This window comes from Pristiophorus japonicus, chromosome 1 (assembly GCF_044704955.1).
Source record: "Pristiophorus japonicus isolate sPriJap1 chromosome 1, sPriJap1.hap1, whole genome shotgun sequence".
NCBI classification, from domain to species: domain Eukaryota; kingdom Metazoa; phylum Chordata; class Chondrichthyes; family Pristiophoridae; genus Pristiophorus; species Pristiophorus japonicus.
Window position 1 is genome coordinate 513,784,625 of NC_091977.1, and position 18,874 is coordinate 513,803,498.

Consider the following 18,874-nt stretch of genomic DNA (forward strand, 5'->3'; position numbering starts at 1 on the left):
TACCATTTAATGTGTATTCCCTTGCCTTGTTAGACATCCCAAATGAATTCCATTTGCCACTGTTCTGCCCACCTGACCAGTACATTGATATCTTCCTGCAGTCCGCAGCTTTCTTCTTCATTATCAACCACACAGCCTATTTTAATGTCATCTGCAAACTTCTTAATCATACCCACAAAATTTAAGTTCAAGTCATTGATATATACTGCAAAAAGCAAGTAACCCAGCACTGAGCCCTGCAGAATCCCACTGGATACAGCCTTCCAGTCTCAAAAATACCCACCAACCATTACCAACTTTAACATAAGAACATAAGAAATAGGAGCAGGAGAAGGCCATATGGCCCCTCGAGCCTGCTCCGCCATTTTCCTCCCATCTTTGTATCATCGGCAAACTTGGCTACGTTACACTCAGTCCCTTCCTCTAAGTCGTTAATATAGATTGCAAATAGTTGGGGTCCCAGCACTGATCCCTGCGGCACCCCACTGGTTACTGATTGCCAACCCGGGAATGAACCATTTATCCCTACTCTTGGATCCAACTTGCCTCTTTGCCCTGGATCCCATGGGCTATTACTTTCATGACCAGTCTGCCATGTGGGACCTTATCAAAAGCTTTGCTAAAATCCATATATACATCATATGCAGTTCCCTCATCGACACTGCTGGTTACCTCCTCGAAAAATTCAATCAAGTTAGTCAGACATGACCTTCCCTTGACAAATCCATGCTGACTGTCCTTGATTAATCCATGTCTTTCCAAATGAAGGTTTATCCTATCCCACAGGATTTTTTCCATTAATTTTCCCACCACTGAAGTTAGGCTGACTGGCCTGTAATTACTCGATCTATCCCTTTCTCCCTTTTTAAACAAAGGTACAACATTAGCAGTCCTCCAGTCCTCTAGCATCACACCTGTAGCCAGAGAGGATTGGAAAAGGATGGTCAGAGCCTCTGCTATTTCCTCTTTTGCTTCTCTTAACAGGCTGGGATAGATTTCATCCGGGCCTAGGGATTTATGCACTTTCAAAGCTGCTAAGCCCCTTAATACTTCCTCTCTCACTATGTTTATCTCATCTAATATTTCACACTCCTCCTCCCTCATTTCAAAGTCTGCTTCGCCCCACTCTTTGTGAAAACGGATGCAAAGTATTAATTAAGAATCCTACCCACGTCTTCCGCCTTCACACACAGATTTCCTTTATGGTCTCTAATAGGCCCCTGTGGAAATGTATTTTTATCTAAGCTGCATCACACTGTATTTTGTACCCTTTTTGATATAAAACAAAATGGAGTCCTGGTCCTTCCAGAAATTTCTGCAACAGACAGTCTGTTTGCATAAACAGCTAAACCTGGCTTGAAACGGCTGATAGCTGATTAATAGTCACCAGACAGCATGGAGACTGTCCTGCTGAGACAAGTACCACTCATGGTGCTCCCCGGTATTGTCCATGTAGCACCAGTTCCAGTCCCCCCCTTAAGAGATACTCAAACTACCAGCCATTATGTCTTGCACAGGACTCATCCATTCTATGCCAAAAGATAATTGACCAGGAAACTGGACAATCCTGACACAATGCAAGGCCAATAATAGCACATTATCACACTCTCATCGAGTAATGGCTGACTGGCCAACTAATAACCCTGACAAAGGAGATATTTGGAAACCATGTCAGGACAAGGATGTGGTAATTAACTCTTTATCTGTATTCACTGACTGCAAAGACAGAGCCAATATACAGGAAGGGGCCATAACTTGTGTTTTTACCGTATAAATATCTCGAGAAACTGTACCATTTTGGAGGTCTTCACTTAGCCTTTGACTGAGTGAGACTTTTCCCTTGCTGCAAGTAAAAATTAAAAGAACATCTGCCGGAGCTGAAGGTGTCAAGAGTCGTATATTGTGAGTCGAGATTTCGACACCCCACTCTTTCTCTAGCTTAAGCAAAGAACCGATAAAACAAATACCATTACAGATACCGACTCCAATTGTACTGCCCACACCTTTGACACAGCTGTGGATCAAACACTAAGTGCAGCATCTATTTATCCACAGAGCCATTGGACATGCTTGGATTAAACCTTATCAGAGTTCTTACATTTGGGGCTACGTAAACTGTTTTAAAAAAATGTTAAGCCACAAATAATCTCGGCACCTTCAGGAAATATTTACTCTATTTCACGGCGATGATGTGACAAAAAGGGAGACCGGATGACACTGGGGAGAAAAAAGTTTCACAGCAACATCAGTCTGATCATGTGATAGTTCCAAAAACCCCATGCTTTAATGATCAATGTCTTACAAACTGGGTCCATTGACTTTATTAGGCCCAGGAGTCACATTCCTTATGGCCTGTATTTAATAACGTGTTGAAATAAGTGTTCACAGATCAACACTGCAAAATTTAAGAGAGTCTTCTTCCAGCAATTAATTTTTGTATTGTGCATTTTTTTTCCGCATTAAATAGACTTAAATCCATAACACGGCTGTTAATTTTACACCATTTTAAACCTTTGATGTTCCACAGAAAGAAAAAAAATACAACATTCAATCCAGTGATAACTACTGGAGAAGAGACGGTAAGGGCTAAAAGTTCCGTTGCTTATCGCCACCTGTTAGTGCCTGAGAGGGACACTAATGGTCTATGGTCTCAGCGACCGAGTGCCGTACTGGCAGTACCTCCCGCGACCTTCTACCGGCGGTGCTGCGCACTCTAGCCCCACCCACTTGACGATGGCACTGAAGGTGCAGCGCCCCCTCAGCGCCGTGGTCGTGAACTTGACTGCTTTAGCCTGACATAGCGCCTGCCGCTACTTCCGACAGGGAAAACAGGCGTCGCGGAGAAGCTTTCTTTCCCATTAATGCATCTCTCTCAGATGCTGGACACTGTTGTTTAGCTGCCTTGGCTTTTCAGTAACTTTTCGGGTGGTCCAGCTGACCTCGCCTTTAGGCGCTGGGATGCCGGTTGCCTAGCGGCAGAACTTCAGCAGCGCTCCCGCGATAGCGCCCCAGGAATTAGGGTTAGCGCCCTGAGAGGGGTGTGGGACATTTCCCTTAGTGCTCCACTCCCCTCTTGGGGCGCTAAAAGTGAATATCCTGGTTGGAGACGGTAAACATCACCTGGCACTAACGTTAGCAACCAGGCGGTGTCACCACCTCAAATTGGGGCTATACTGAAATTTTAGCCTAAGAGTCTCAGGGGACAATATTCCCCTGCTGTGTGCCTACGGGGGGCGATCATAGGGTGTGAAAGTATGTTTTCTTTTGCCCGTGGGGGCGTGGGGCGCAGTACCGGCTCCCGCGGGAGTTCGCGGAGACGCAAAACCGGGAGCACAGCGGCCCCGGCTGTTAGTGCCCTGGGCCGCTGCGCCTGCAGCAATGTCATCATCGCCGTGCGCGGCGACCCATTTTCGCCCTGTGGCGGAAATTGGGCAGCACGCCGTGAAGCTGCCTCAGGCGATGTCAGCGCTCGCCTTGCGGGTTTGTGAACCGGGCCGCACTCCGGCTCACGGGGCGAAATTTAATGGGCACCGCCATTTTGCACTGCTCTCCGACTTGCTGGTCCGGCCTTGGAATCCGCAACCGTGCAGCTGGGCAATCCGTTTCGGTGTCGGGCTACGGTCACGGCACTCCGCATCCCCGGTGGCCGAGTGCAAGCCCCGAAAAACCCTGTCGAGCTCGCAGCGTCCCTCCCCTTTAGCGGAAGGGGAGGGCCCTTGGAACGTTCGCCCGGGTAGCGCCCCCGAGCCTGGCCCAAGAGGAAGTAGAGCGTCCAATATTGCGCTCCACTTCTTGTCAGGGACGGTAAGCCCAATTTCGCTTCCGGGGCGGGACTTCAGCGCCAGGCGCAGAATGTCCGGCATCACCAAGATTCCCACCCCAAAAACGGGATCATAGAAGCATAGAAATTCACAGCGCAGAAGGAGGCCATTGTGTCTGCGCCGGTCAACAAAGAGCCACATGGCCCTCGGTCATCAGCCCTGAAGGTTATATATAAACCTATGAACAATGAACAATGGCGGCCAGGTAAAGAGCATCCGGCCCAACCAGTCCGCACCACACAACTGCGATATTATATTGCATACTATAGCTCGTGTGCTAAATATAATATTGCATACTATAATATTAAAAACATACCCTTATATAATCAGAAATAAATAATATTAATAATATTAATATTTAAAAAAATTATACTGGAAGATCAATTGATGGTCGAGGTGGAGGCCGAGGCAAAGGTAGGAGGGAGGAAGAGGGCGAAGAGGTTCACCGTGGACGCCCAAGCTGCCTTAGTCCACCAAGTGGAGGCATGGTGGGACCAAATGACCCGAGGTGGTCGTGGAAATCCCAGATCCCACCCCCGTCTATCAAAGAATATAGACAGAGATTGCCGAGGCGGTGTCTTCGGTTGGCCAGGTCTGTCAGGGGCCAATGCAGTACCGCAAGTGCTGGAACAACCTTGTTTCTGCCGTGAGAGTAAGTAATAACTTTAATCATGCACTGACTCATTACTTAAAATGTAAAACTGCCATATTGTGATTTTGTTAATCTTGGTAAACTTGGTGTTACACATTATTACTACCAATGATGTTATTATATTGCTTTCCTGTAATTAATAAGATATGGTCATCGTGCATCTCTTGCATGCTAACGGTGCATGAATGTGACAGTGTTGAAAGGCATTGGGTGGGTACTAGTACCTGAGCAATGATCTCATACCATGCTATTGTCATCTTTTCAGGAAAAAAAATTGCTTTTAACAGGCGAGCATAGGCGCACCGGAGGAGGTCCTGCAGAGCTGGAAGAGCTCACTGGCCTGGAGGAGAAGAGTGCATGATCGCTCGGCCACCCATGGGGGTGCAGATCTGGTGGCGTCCATACTGCTGGGTTAAGGTCAGGTAAGTGCAGCCTTTTCAGGGCGGTAGAAGATGCTGGCGGTAATTTAGGTGATATTTCGGCAAAATGCCGAAATTAGCGCCCAGCGGTAATATGGGCGACGTACATTGAAGTGCCCGGAAAATCACCTGCAGCTGATGGGTGGGTGCTTCCCTTTACTGCCGGTGGTAATAGGCAGCCGAAATTACCGCTGGCGGTATATGGGCAGTAACTGGGCACTAGTTTCCACTAAATGTGAATAATGGGCGGTAATGGTCTATAAAAACAGAAAATAGGCGGTAATATAGGCAGTGAATGGGCGGAATGTTGCCGAAAGTCTAGCCCTATAGAATCATAGAATGGATACAGCTCAGAAGGAGGCCATTCGGCCCATCGAGCCCATGCCGGCTCTCTGCAAGAGGCACTTCAGCTAGTCCCACTCCCCCGCCCGTAGCCCTGCAATTCATTTTCCTTCAGGCACTTATCCAATTCCCTTTTGAAAGCCTCGATTGAATCTGCCTCCACCACCCTCTCGGGGGTACATTCCAGATCCTAATCACTCGCTGCGTAAAAGAGGTTTTTTCTCATGTAGCCTTTGGTTCTTCTGCCAATCACCTTAAATCTGTGCCCTCTGGTTCTCAACCCTTCTGTCAATGGGAACAGTTTATCTCTATCTACTCTTTCCAGACTCCTCATGATTTTGAACACCTCTATCAAATCCCCTCTCAACCTTCTCTACTCTGAGGAGAACGACCCCAGCTTCTCCAGTCTATCCACGGAACTGAAGTCCCTCATTCCTAGAACCATTCTTGTAAATCTTTTCTGCACCCTCTCTAAGGCCTTCACATCCTTCCTAAAGTGCAGTGCCCAGTTGAGGTCAGAGCAGTGTTTTATAAAAGGTGCATCAGAACTTCCTTGCTTTTGTACTCTATGCCTCTGTTTATGAAGCCTAGGATCCCGTACACTTTTTTCACTCAGAGAATTGTGAACCTCTGGGATGCTCTACCACAGAAAGTTGTTGAGTCCAGTTCGTTAGCTATATTCAAAAGGGAGTTAGATGTGGCCATTAATGCTAAAGGGATCAAGGGGTATGGAGAGAAAGCAGGAATGGGGTACTGAAGTTGCATGATCAGCCATGATCATATTGAATGGTGGTGCAGGCTCGAAGGGCCGAATGGCCTGCTCCTGCACCTACTTTCTATGTTTAACCACTTTCTCAACCTACCCTGCCACCTTCAACGATCTGTACACATCTATGTTCATGCACCCCTTTAGAATTGTACCCTTTATTTTATATTGCCTTAAAACATAATGTAAATACTACAAAATAATTAAAAAATGTAAACACCAGCATTTTTTTTACAAACACTGTTAAAGTATTTAAAAAAGATGTGTTGTGTATCATTAAAATAGTGTAACTGATCATTGTATCTGTATCTTGTCGTGAGTTGGGGCATCACTGTGCCTGTATCCATTCAGCACTGGGCCTTTCCACGCAACGGAGCTTTTTTCCTGCAGCACCAGTATAAATCAAGATCAAACAAGCAAATGAGAAAAGGACCATATTGGTCCTTTTAGTCACAATTCTTTTGGACATTTATTTCCACATCGCAGCAATGGGATCAAAGTGAGGCCGGAAAATTTGTCATTTGACATCTGCACTAAAGCTCACACAGACCCAATTACGAGGAAGTACAGGGTCGCACAGTACGGTTATTATTTGAAAACACGAATCTGCTTTTCCACCGTGCCTGCCTCATGTTAACTCGCATCCTATCAGGCTTTTAGAAACCATTTCGGCCCATTGTGTCCGCGCCGGCCGACAAAGAGCCGCACGGCCCTCGGTCAGCAGCCCTGAAGGTTACATATAAACCTATGAACAATGACCAACGGTGGACAAGTAAAGAGCAACCGGCCCAACCAGTTCGTCCCACATAACTACGATACCGCATGTATTGCAACATTTTACACGCCACTCCACCCAGAGCTATGTGATCTCCTGGGAGAGGCAAAAAAACAGGTAAAAACCCATGCCAATTGGGGAAAAAAATCTGGGAAAATTCCTCTCCAAACCAAGCAGACGATCGAAGCTGTTTCAGGAGACCAGTCTGGCCATATTAGATTCCCTGCAGTACTTACCAACGTATCTGCGCCAGCCAACAAGAGGTTATCCAGTCTAATCCCACTTCCCAGCTCTAGTTCCGTAACCCTGCAGGTTACGGCACTTTAAGTGCCCTTTCAAGCACCTTTTAAATGGGGTGAGGGTTTCTGCCTCTATCACTTTTCCAGGCAGTGAGTTCCAGATCCCCACAACCCTTCTGCATGAATAAGCTTCCCCTCAAATCCACTCTAAACCTTCCACCAACCACCTTAAAACTCTGCCCTTGCTATCCACTATATCCAGGCCCCTCAAAATTTTATACACCTCAATGAGGTCTCCCCTCAGACTCCTCTGTTCCAATGAGAACAAACCCAGTCTATCCAATCTGTCCTCATGGCTAAGATTCTCCATTCCAGGCATCATCCTCGTAAATCTCCTCTGCACCTCTCCAGTGCAATCATGTCCTTCCTATAATACAGCGACCAGAACTGCACACAGTATTCCAGCTGTGGCCTAACCAAAGTATTATACAATTTAAGCATATTCTCCCTGCTCTTGTATTCTATGCCTCGGCATTCCACATGCCTTCTTAACCACCTTATCCACCTGGCCTGCTACTTTCAGGGATCTATGGACAAGCACTCCAAGGTCCCTTTGTCCATCGACACTTCTAAGTGGCCTACCGTTTAATGTGTATACCCTTTCCTTATTAGCCCTCCCCACGTGCATAACCTCATACTTCTCCGAATTAAATTCCATTTGCCACTGTTCTACCCACCTGACCAGTAGATTGATATCCTCCTGCAGTCCAAAACTTTCCTCTTCATTATTGACCACACAGCCAATTTTAGTGTCATCTGCAAACTTTTTAATCATACTCTTTATATTCAAATCATTGATGTACACCACAAAAAGCAGGGGACACAGTACTGAGCCATGCGGAACCCCACTGGAAACATCCTTCCAGTCACAAAAACATCCATCAATCATTACCCTTTGCTTCCTACCTCTAAGCCAATTTTGGATCCAACTTGACACTTTGCCCTAGATCCCATGAGCTTTTACATTCATGACCAGTCTGCCATGTGGGATCTTAGCAAAAGCTTTGCTGTAGTCCATATACACTACGTCGTATGCACTACCCTCATCGACCGTCCTGGTTATCTACTCGAAAAATTCAATCAGGTTCACCATACATAATCTTCCCTTAACAAATCCGTGCTGACTGTCCCTAATTAATCCTTGCCTTTCTAAATGTACATTTATCCTGTCCTTCAAGAACTTTTCCAATAATTTTCTCACCACTGAGGTTAGGCTGACAGGCCTCTAATTACTCGGTCTATCCTTTATTCCATTCTTAAACACGGGTACCACATTAGCAGTCCTCCAGTCCTCCTGCACCATATCTGAATCCAAAGAGGACTAGAAAATGATGGTCGAGGCCTCTGCTATTTCCTCTTTTGCTTCGCTCAACAGCCTGGGATGCATTTCATCCACTTTCAAAGCTGTAGAAACATAGAATCATAGAAAATAGGTGCAGGAGTAGGCCATTCGGCCCTTCTAGCCTGCACCGCCATTCAATGAGTTCATGGCTAAACATGCAACTTCAGTACCCCATTCCTGCTTTCTCACCATACCCCTTGATTCCCCTAGTAGTAAGGACTTCATCTAACTTCTTTTTGAATATATTTAGTGAATTTTCTGTGGTAGAGAATTCCACAGGTTCACCACTCTCTGGGTGAAGAAATTCCTCCTCATCTCGGTCCTAAATGGCTTACCCTTTATCCTTAGACTGTGTCCCCTGGTTCTGGACTTCCCCAACATTGGGAACATTCTTCCTGTCTAACCCCGTCAGAATTTTAAATGTTTCTATGAGGTCCCCTCTCATTCTTCTGAACTCCAGTGAATACAAGCCCAGTTGATCCAGTCTTTCTTGATAGGTCAGTCCCGCCATCCCGGGAATCAGTCTGGTGAACCTTCGCTGCACTCCCTCAATAGCAAGAATGTCCTTCCTCAGGTTAGGAGACCAAAACTGTACACAATACGCCAGATGTGGCCTCACCAAGGCCCTGTACAATTGTAGCAACACCTCCCTGCCCCTGTACTCAAATCCCCTCGCTATGAAGGCAAACATGCCATTTGCTTTACCTGCATGCCAACCTTCAATGACTGATGTACCATGACACCCAGGTCTCTTTGCACCTCCCCTTTTCCTAATCTGTCACCATTCAGATGCAGGTATAACATCCAAAACCCTTGGGACTGAATCCGTTCCGGTTTTTCCGGATTTCAGACCAGAAAATTAAGTCTGAAATCCGGAATCCTCAATCGAATCCGTGCCGGGTTTTGAGCGGCAAGTTCTGAAATCCGGAAAAACCCAAAATCCGGCACGGATTAGGTTGAGGATTCTGGATTTCAGACTTAATTTTCTGGTCTGAAATCCGGAATCCTTGACCAAATCCGTGCAGCATTTTGGGTTCTGCCTCAAAATGTCTGTTTTTCAGACAATAATTCTCGATTCGGGACGACTCCATCAGCTATGCACAAAATGTCTGATTTTTGGAAAATTCCGGTTTTCAGAGGTCGAGTTTTGGGATGTTGTACCTGTACGCAATTTTGGCCCATTTCTGTTCTATGCTCATTGATCTGTGGATCTAAATGGTCTTCTTCTCAGAGGAAGTAATTGTTTCATGTCGCCCCTGTAGAATGCAGCCGCCAACATATGTAGGGGACCAATACACCACTGACTTAAATGGTCACCATGTATTTGGGTGCTGATTTCATTCAAATTTAGGTTATCTGTAGCTGCAACCAAAAAGGTACATTTTAGAATTGTGTACGAGGTCTTTGTTAGAAAATAAAATGAAGGCAGCAAATTGAGAGAAGCTATTCTTCAGATATTGCAACGCACTCCTGGCTGGCCTCCCACATTCTACCCTACGTAAACTTGAGGTCATCTAAAACTCGGCTGCCTGTGTCCTAACTCACACCAAATCCTGTTCACCCATCACCCCTGTGCTCACTGACCTACATTGGCTTCCGGTTAAGCAATGCCTCGATTTCAAAATTCTCTGTTTTCAAATGGCCTCGGCCCTCCTTATCTCTAATCTCCTCGTGCCCCACAACCCTCACCATTCCCCCCCCCACCCTCTCCCATCCCCCCCGAGATGTCTGCACTCCTATAATTATGGCCTCTTGAGCATCCCTGATTATTATTATTCAACCATTAATGGCCGTGCCTTCGGTTGCCTGGGCCCTAAGCTCTGCCTAAACCTCTCCGCCTCTCTTTTCTCCTTTAATATTCTCCTCAAAACCTACCTCTTTGACCAGGCTTTTGGCCATCTGTCCTAATTTCTTTTTAAGGGCTCGGTGTCAACTTTTTTATCTCACAATACTCCTGTTAAGCACCTTGGGACATTTTACTACATTAAGGCGCTTTATAAATACACGTTGTTGTTGAAGTATGACGAAATGTGGAGCATTGAGCTCAACCGACTGTAACATGCGTATCTTCCGTGGCAAAGCATCCTTCACAATTTCAATCTTGGGCGTGAGTATATAACATTTATATTTTAATAAGTGCCAAGTGTTTGACTCTGTGTCCAAGAATTCATCCTTGGCAAATAGGCAATATAGTGTTACAAAATTCACAATCCTAACGCTATGATGTACATAGGATCCCAATGTAATTTCCAGGTACCAATGGGCAGGGCATGTGCTGTCCACTGATATTAGTGCGGCCTAACCAGTGGCCCTTAACTTAACTTAATAAAAAGCGGTAGCCCTGATTTGAACCGAATCTCCCCTCCCCATCCCGTTGAAGTCAATGGGAGTGTAAAATCGGGCGGTGTGTAAAATGGGTTCGATTAAAATTGAATCCGTTTCCATTTTATAAATGATTTTTATGGGGTCAGGAGGAGCATGAATGTTCTTGCTGGCACAACAAAAATGTTTAGGCCCACTGCTGGTTCCTCTGTCCAACCCCCCCGCTCCAGTGGCTGCATTCCCACTCCCTCCATGGAGCAGCTGCCGAGTTTCAAAATGGAGCACCAGCAAATTGGCTCGGGTCTCTTGACAAGGGCATTGGGTGCGCACCACAATTGCTCTAGCTAAAATAAAAACCGGCCCCCTAGTTTGCACCTGGGGGTGGCGACAAACTCTAAGCTGTTCCACCACATGGAAGGTGTCATGTATCTCACACTATTGTATATAACTGTATCTTACCATGCTATACATGACTGTAACTAGATATGACCTGTAACCACAAGCATACTTTACCACCAGGGGTGCACTTGCAGGAGACACTGCATACCTGTTCCACACAGGTATATAAAGGCAGGTCTCAGGCAAGTGTGGCACTCGAAAGCTGTGAAATAAAGGTGCAGGTCCTGAGTGACCTTGACTTCAGCATGTGCCTCGTGTAAGTCTGTACTGCAGGGTCAGGACTTTACAGTGAAGGGATGGCAGTAATAGAGCCTTTGGCTGTAGTTCACGCGCTAAGTTCGTTAGATATATTCAAAAGGGAGTTAGATGTGGCCCTTACGGCTAAAGGGATCAAAGGGTATGGAGAGTGTACCGATGGATGTGGTGTATTTAGATTTCCAAAAGGCATTCGATAAGGTGCCACACAAAAGGTTACTGCAGAAGATAAAGGTACGCGGAGTCAGAGGAAATGTATTAGCATGGATAGAGAATTGGCTGGCGAACAGAAAGCAGAGAGTCGGGATAAATGGGTCCTTTTCCGGTTGGAAATCAGTGGTTAGTGGTGTGCCACAGGGATCAGTGCTGGGACCACAACTGTTTACAATATACATAGATGACCTAGAGGAGGGGACAGAGTGTAGTGCAACAAAATTTGCAGATGACACTAAGATTAGTGGGAAAGCGGGTTGTGTAGAGGAATCAGAGAGACTACAAGGAGATTTGGATAGGTTAAGCGAATGGGCTAAGGTTTGGCAGATGGAATACAATGTCGGAAAGTGTGAGGTCATCCACCTTGGGAAAAAAAGCAGTAAAAGGGAATATTATTTGAATGGGGAGAAATTACAACATGCTGTGGTGCAGAGGGACCTGGGGGTCCTTGTGCATGAAACTCTTTTGAGTTTACCTGCAAAACATAAAACATTAAGACCATGCCACCCGACCTGGGTGACACAGCAGACATTTTCAAGGCCCCTTTTTTTTTTTTTTAATTATTTTTTTGGTTTTTTTTTTGGGGCGCTAAAATCAAATTTTCCCAGTGCCCCCTATAAAAGGGGAGGGGGACACTAAAAGCACCGGCAATTAAAACAAATTAAACTTTAAAACGTAAAATCAAATTAAAATTTGGTTGCCGGGCGTGATGATGCACTCCAGTCCCTCCGGTGCCCACCTCTCACGGAAGGCCGCGAGCGTACCGGTGGACACCGCGTGCTCCATCTCCAAGGACACCCTGGACCGGATGTAAGAGCGGAAGAGAGGCAGGCAGTCAGGTTGAACGACCCCCTCGACCTCCTTGTGCATGAATCCCAAAAGGTTAGTTTGCAGGTGCAGCAGGTAATCAGGAAGGCAAATGGAATGTTGGCCTTCATTGCGAAAGGGATGGAGTACAAAAGCAGGGAGGTGTTGCTGCAACTGTATAAGGTATTGGTAAGGCCGCACCTGGAGTACTGCATGCAGTTTTGGTCACCTTACTTAAGGAAGGATATACTAGCTTTGGAGGGGATACAGAGGCGATTCACTAGGCTGATTCCGGAAATGAGGGGGTTACCTTATGATGATAGATTGAGTAGACTGGGTCTTTACTCCTTGGAGTTCAGAAGGATGAGGGGTGATCTTATAGAAACATTTAAAATCATGAAAGGGATAGACAAGATAGAGGCAGAGAGGTTGTTTCCATTGGTGGGGGAGACTAGAACTAGGGGGCACAACCTCAAAATACGGGGGAGCCAATTTAAAACCGAGTTGAGAAAGAATTTCTTCTCCCAGAGGGTTGTGAATCTGTGGAATTCTCTGCCCAAGGAAGCAGTTGAGGCTAGCTCATTGAATGTTTTCAAGTCAAAGATAGATAGATTTTTAAGCAATAAGGGAATTAAGGGTTACGGGGAGAGGGCGGGTAAGTGGAGCTGAGTCCACGGCCAGATCAGCCATGATCTTATTGAATGGCGGAGCAGGCTCGAGGGGCTAGATGGCCTACTCCTGTTCCTAATTCTTATGTTCTTATGTTCTTATGAGAGAAAGCAGGAATGGGGTACTGAAGTTGCATGATCAGCCATGTTCATATTGAATGGTGGTGCAGGCTCGAAGGGTCGAATGGCCTACTCCTGCACCTATTTTCTATGTTTCTATGTTTCTAATGGCACTGGGAGAGTCTGGCCACACTGGATCGGGACTCCAGTCTGCCAGTACTGATGGGGGGTGTGGCAGCATTATGGTTATGTTACTGGATTAGCAATCCAGCGATCTAGACTAATTATCCAGATACAGGAGTTCAAATCCCACCGCGTGAATTTAAATTCAGTTAATTAAATAAATCTGGAATAAAAAGCCAGTGTCAGTAATGGTGACCATGAAACTGCCAGATTGTCGTAAAAACCCATCTGGTTCACTAATGTCCTTTAGGGAAGGAAATCTGCCGCCCTTACCTGGTCTGACCCACGGCAATGTGGTTGCCTCTTAACTGCCCTCTGAAATGTGTCTCACCAGCTTCTCAAGGGCAAGTCGGGATGGGCAATAAATGCCAGCGCCGGCCACATCCAATGAACGAACAATTAAAAAAATATGCCTGGGAGGTGGGCCAAGAACCATGCTCACCAGCCTGTAGTTCTGCCCCAATCTGCTTGTGGGCCCACAGCTTCAAAGCCACTTTCCGCAATAAATGACCTTCATGACCTGAATGTCGATGGGCCGAGCTTTGCACTGATGGTACAAATTTGTAATGCCGTACAAGTGTATTTAGAACTGGAAATTGAAGTTGAAAAGATTCCCAGAAGGGTTTGGAGCAGAGATATGGAGATAATTATGGGACTGGGTTGAAAAAGAGAGAAAGACTTGCATTTCTATAGCGCCTTTCATGACCTCAGGACGCCTCTCTTTTTCAACCCATTCCCATAATTCTCTCCATATCTCTGCTCCAAACCTTTCTGGGAATCTTTTCAACTTCAATTTCCAGTTCTAAATACACTTCACAGCCAATGAAGTACTTTAGGAGTGTAGTCACTGTTGTAATGTAGGAAACGCAGCAGCCAAGCTCCCAGAACAGATAATCTGTTTTTTGTTATGTTGATTGAGGGATAAATATTGGCCAGGACACCAGGGATAACTCCCCTGCTCTTCTTCAAAATAGTGCCATGGGATCTTTTATGTTTATTTTAAGAGGGCAGGTGGGGCCTTGGTTTAATGTCTCATCCGAAAGACAGCACTGCACTGGAGTGTCAGCCTAGATTTTTTGCACTCAAGTTGCTGGAGTGGGATTTGAACCCACAACTTTCTGACTCAGAGGCAAAAGTGCTACCCACTGAGCCACGGCTGACTCAATTGTGGGTGGAACTAGGTGCCTGGGAGGTAAACGCGAGAGCTTAAGAATGTGTTGAGTTTGGGTGTGTGGAACAGTTCAGAGTGGCCCTGAAATGGCACACTGCAGTTTAGAATGGGTCACAGGCCTGAGGGCCTAGTCCCAAAAGAGAGGTTAGGCCTCAGTGTCCAAAACAGAAATTAGGCAATTTTGTGGATAAGCTTTAATAAGTTCTGTAACATTTTTATATGTTACTTATGATATGAATCGTTTTTCTTTACCTAGTTGCTGTCGAGAGGCTAATGTGAAACTTAAAAAGTGTTTTGAGCTATTTGATTGGTTCACCTTCCCCTTTCTAAGAAATTTGCATTTGGCCACATTTCAATTAGATTTTGAATCACAATGAATAATAAATGTGCATATTAGCCAGTCAGGCAGAAGATGTTTTAATTGAATTTCAATCCCTTAGAAAAAAAATTGCACATTAGCCAATCAGGTGGAACAGCTTTGAACTGAGATGAGGAATACAATGATGTAGAAATTCGCACCAATTAGATGGCAAGCCTGAAGCGTATCCCTTTAGCTGGACGTGTGAAGGGCAACTGGAAGTCAAAAATTGTCACTAAAAGAGTCGGAAGTGGGGTGAAATTTCTTTACAGAGAGCTGTTAAAAATATGGACTGTTTTGCTACACTGAGTGGTTGAGGCAAAGGCCATTGCACCTCTTCGTGTCGGCTATGGCTCAGCACTCTCGCTCTGAGTCAGAAGGTTCTGGGTTTAAGCCCCACTCTAGACACATGAGCACAAAAATCTAGGCTGATACTCCAGTGCAGTGCTGAGGGAGTGCTGCACTGTCGGAGGCGCCATCTTTAGGATGAGAAGTTAAACCAAGGCCACGTCTGTCCTCTCAAGTGGACGTAAAAGATCCCATGGCACTATTTCGAAGAAGAGCATGGGTGTTATCCCCGATGCCCTGGCCAATATTTATCCCTCAATCGACATCACCAAAACAGATTATCTGGTCATTATCACATTGCTGTTTGTGGGAGCTTGCTGTGCGTAGACTTTGTGCATTACAACAGTGACTACATTTCAAAAGAACTTCATTAGCTGTAAAGCGCTTTGGAATGTCCGGTGGTCATGAAAGGCGCTATATAAATGCAAGTTTTTCTTTCTTGAGGGAAAATTGGATAAACACTTGAAGTAGTGGAAGATACAGGCCTGAAGGAAGGGAGCCAGGATGTAGGATCAGTTTTGGATCGCTAGAGGAAAGAGCCGGCACAAGACACACAGGGGGTGAAATTGGACATGGCCGGGCATACAAAACAGGTGGAATCGCACTACGACCTGCCCGATATTCTGCTTCATTGAAGTCAATGGGACGGACTATCGGGCGGGGTCTATAATGAGTGACCGAAGCGATGCTGCCTGTATTACAGACCCCTGCCATGTCCAATTTTACCCCCAATGAATGACCTCCTTCTGTGCTGCGAATCTCCATGGTTGTATGGAGCTGCTTGCCTTTTTACACTATTAAAAGTGAGCGAGAGGTAGATAGATGCTGAATAGCTTTCAATTGTTTCTAATTTTCCCAAAAAGTATCTTAATTTGCGCCTACTGAATGAAAATACAAGCAGCGGAGATTAGAAAACAAATTCTAATAGTTTGGCAAAGTTGTGAGCAGCCTTACCTCCATCAAGTCGATCTCATGCCTGCTTTGCTGTCCGTTTGCAGGAGTCGGGATGCTCCTGTAAATTACCATTTTACTGCCATGTCCCCCTTTCAGTAGGAGCTGAGGTTCCAGGTTGATGTTTCTAGAGCCATCGTGAGCAAAAAAGGCGGCTGCATATCTCAGTTTCCCTCCATAAGCCAAAAGCTGTAGAAAGAGGATTATAACAGCTCAGGGCCTAAAGTGGTTTCAGTTTGCAGGGTTTATAACAGTGATGGTTGTACAGAGCACAAACACAATATCCGAGAAACTGCGAGGCTGGAGCCGGAACAGGTAGGCCCGGGGTACACCTGACAGAGCCTCGGGCTCAGTTACATCAGACCGACGAACTGCAGATACAGAAGGGCAAAGCTGTGGCAGCTGGATTTCAATACAGCGTGGGGTCATCCATATTGGACCAAAAAAGGATCGATCAGAGTCTTGTTTTAATGGTGAAAAGCTCGGAACAGTGGAGGTCCAAAGAGGTTTAGAGGTCCATCTACACTGATCACTAAAATGTAGTGGTCAGATACAAAATTAATCAAAAAGGCCTTTATATTGAGAGCGCTAGAATATTCATGGGAGGAGGTGTTGCTACAGCTGGACAAAGCCCTGGTTAGACCACATCTGGAGCACTGTGTACAGCTCTGGGGCACCGTACCTTAGAAACATAGAAAGTAGGTGCAGGAGTAGGCCATTCGGCCCTTCGAGCCTGCACCACCATTCAATAAGATCATGGCTGATCATTCACCTCAGTACCCCTTTCCTGCTTTCTCTCCATACCCCTTGATCCCTTTAGCCGTAAGGGCCGTATCTAACTCCCTCTTGAATATATCCAATGAACTGGCATCAACTTAGAAAGGACATTTGGCCTTGGAAGGAGTGCAGCATAGACTCACCAGAATGTGACCAGGGCTCCAAGGGTTAAATGATGAGGTGAGATTACATAAACTAGGCTTGCGTTCCCTGGAGTATAGAAGGTTAACGGATGCTTTGATTTGAGGTTTTTAGGATCTGGAAAGGAATCGATCGGGCAGATAGAGAGAAACAGTTTCCGCTGGTGGGAGCATCCAGGACAAGGGGACAGAACCTTAAAATCAGAGCTATGCTGTTCACAAGAGAAAATTGGAAACACCTCTTCACACAAAGGGTGGTAGAAGTGTGCTCTGTCCCGTAAAGCGGCAAATGCTAGTTTACTAATCATTTAAAATTTGAAACTGATAGATTTTTGCTGGTGGTCGGGAGAGAAGGGTGATCAGGAGAAGTGGTGGGGGGCGGGGGGGTGGGTGAGGCGATTGGGAGGGAGGTAGGTGATGGGAAGTAAGGGGTACTATCGAGGGAGAGGTGGGTGATTGGGAGTGAGGTAGGTGATCGGGAGGGAGGGGTACTATCGGGGAGGTGGATGATGGGGAGGGAGCGGTACTATGGGGGGGGGGGAGGGGTACTATCGGGAGGAAGGGGTATTTTCGGGGGAGAGGTGGGTGATTGGGAGTAGAGAGGGGTGATTGGGAGTGGGGGATGATGGGGAGAGAGAGGGATGATGGAGAGGGAGGGGGATGATGGGGAGGGAGGGGGATGATGGGGAGGGAGGGGGATGATGGGGAGTGGGGGGATGATGGAGAGGGAGGTGGATGATGGGGAGGGAGGTGGGTGATGGGGAGGGAGGGGGATAGGGAGGGAGGTGGGTAATGGGGAGGGAGGGGGATGATGGGGAGGGAGGGGGATGATAGGGAGTGGGGGGATGATGGAGAGGGAGGTGGGTGGGTAATGGGGAGGGAGGGGGATGTTGGGGAGGGAGGGGGATGATGGGGAGGGAGGGGGATGATGGGGAGGGAGGGGGATGATGGGGAGGGAGGGGGATGATGGAGAGGGAGGTGGGTGATGGGGAGGGAGGTGGGTGATGGGGAGGGAGGAGGATAGGGAGGGAGGTGGGTAATGGGGAGGGAGGGGGATGATGGGGAGGGAGGGGGATGATGGGGAGGGAGGGGGATGATGGGGAGTAGGGGGATGATGGAGAGGGAGGTGGGTGATGGGGAGGGAGGGGGATAGGGAGGGAGGTGGGTAATGGGGAGGGAGGGGGATAGGGAGGGAGGTGGGTAATGGGGAGGGAGGGGGATGATGGAGAGGGAGGTGGGTGATGGGGAGGGAGGTGGGTGATGGGGAGGGAGGTGGGTGATGGGGAGGGAGGGGGATAGGGAGGGAGGTGGGGAGGGAGGGGGATGTTGGGGAGGGAAGGGATGATGGGGAGGGAGGGGGATGATCGAGCGGGAGGTGGGTGATGGGGAGGGAGGGGGATGATCGAGAGGGAGGTGGGTAATGGGGAGGGAGGGAGATGATGGGGAGGGAGGGGGATGATGGGGAGCGGGGGGATGATGGAGAGGGAGGTGGGTGATGGGGAGGGAGGTGGGTGATGGGGAGGGAGGTGGGTGATGGGGAGGGAGGTGGGTGATGGGGAGGGAGATGGGTAATGGGGAGGGAGATGGGTAATGGGGAGGGAGGGGGATGTTGGGGAGGGAAGGGATGATGGGGAGGGAAGGGATGATGGGGAGTGGAGGGATGATGGAGAGGGAGGTGGGTGATGGGGAGGGAAGGGATGTTGGGGAGGGAAGGGATGATGGGGAGGGAGGGGGATGATCGAGAGGGGCCTGTGCAGTACTGGTATCGGTCTTCGGCACTTCAGTGAGCCTGCGAGGAGCACTCTT

The 18,874-nt window shown here is 47.2% G+C and overlaps 1 protein-coding gene across 1 annotated transcript in view; it reads right to left on the reverse strand.

Moving 5' to 3' along the window:
- Positions 1-18,874, reverse strand: part of lama1 (laminin, alpha 1) — a 439,104-nt gene that overhangs the window by 150,952 nt on the left and 269,278 nt on the right. Inside the window, exon 26 of the mRNA XM_070895870.1 lies at positions 16,155-16,340. Within this exon, the coding sequence (XP_070751971.1) occupies positions 16,155-16,340 (186 nt within the window). The remainder of the gene's footprint in view (positions 1-16,154; positions 16,341-18,874) is intronic.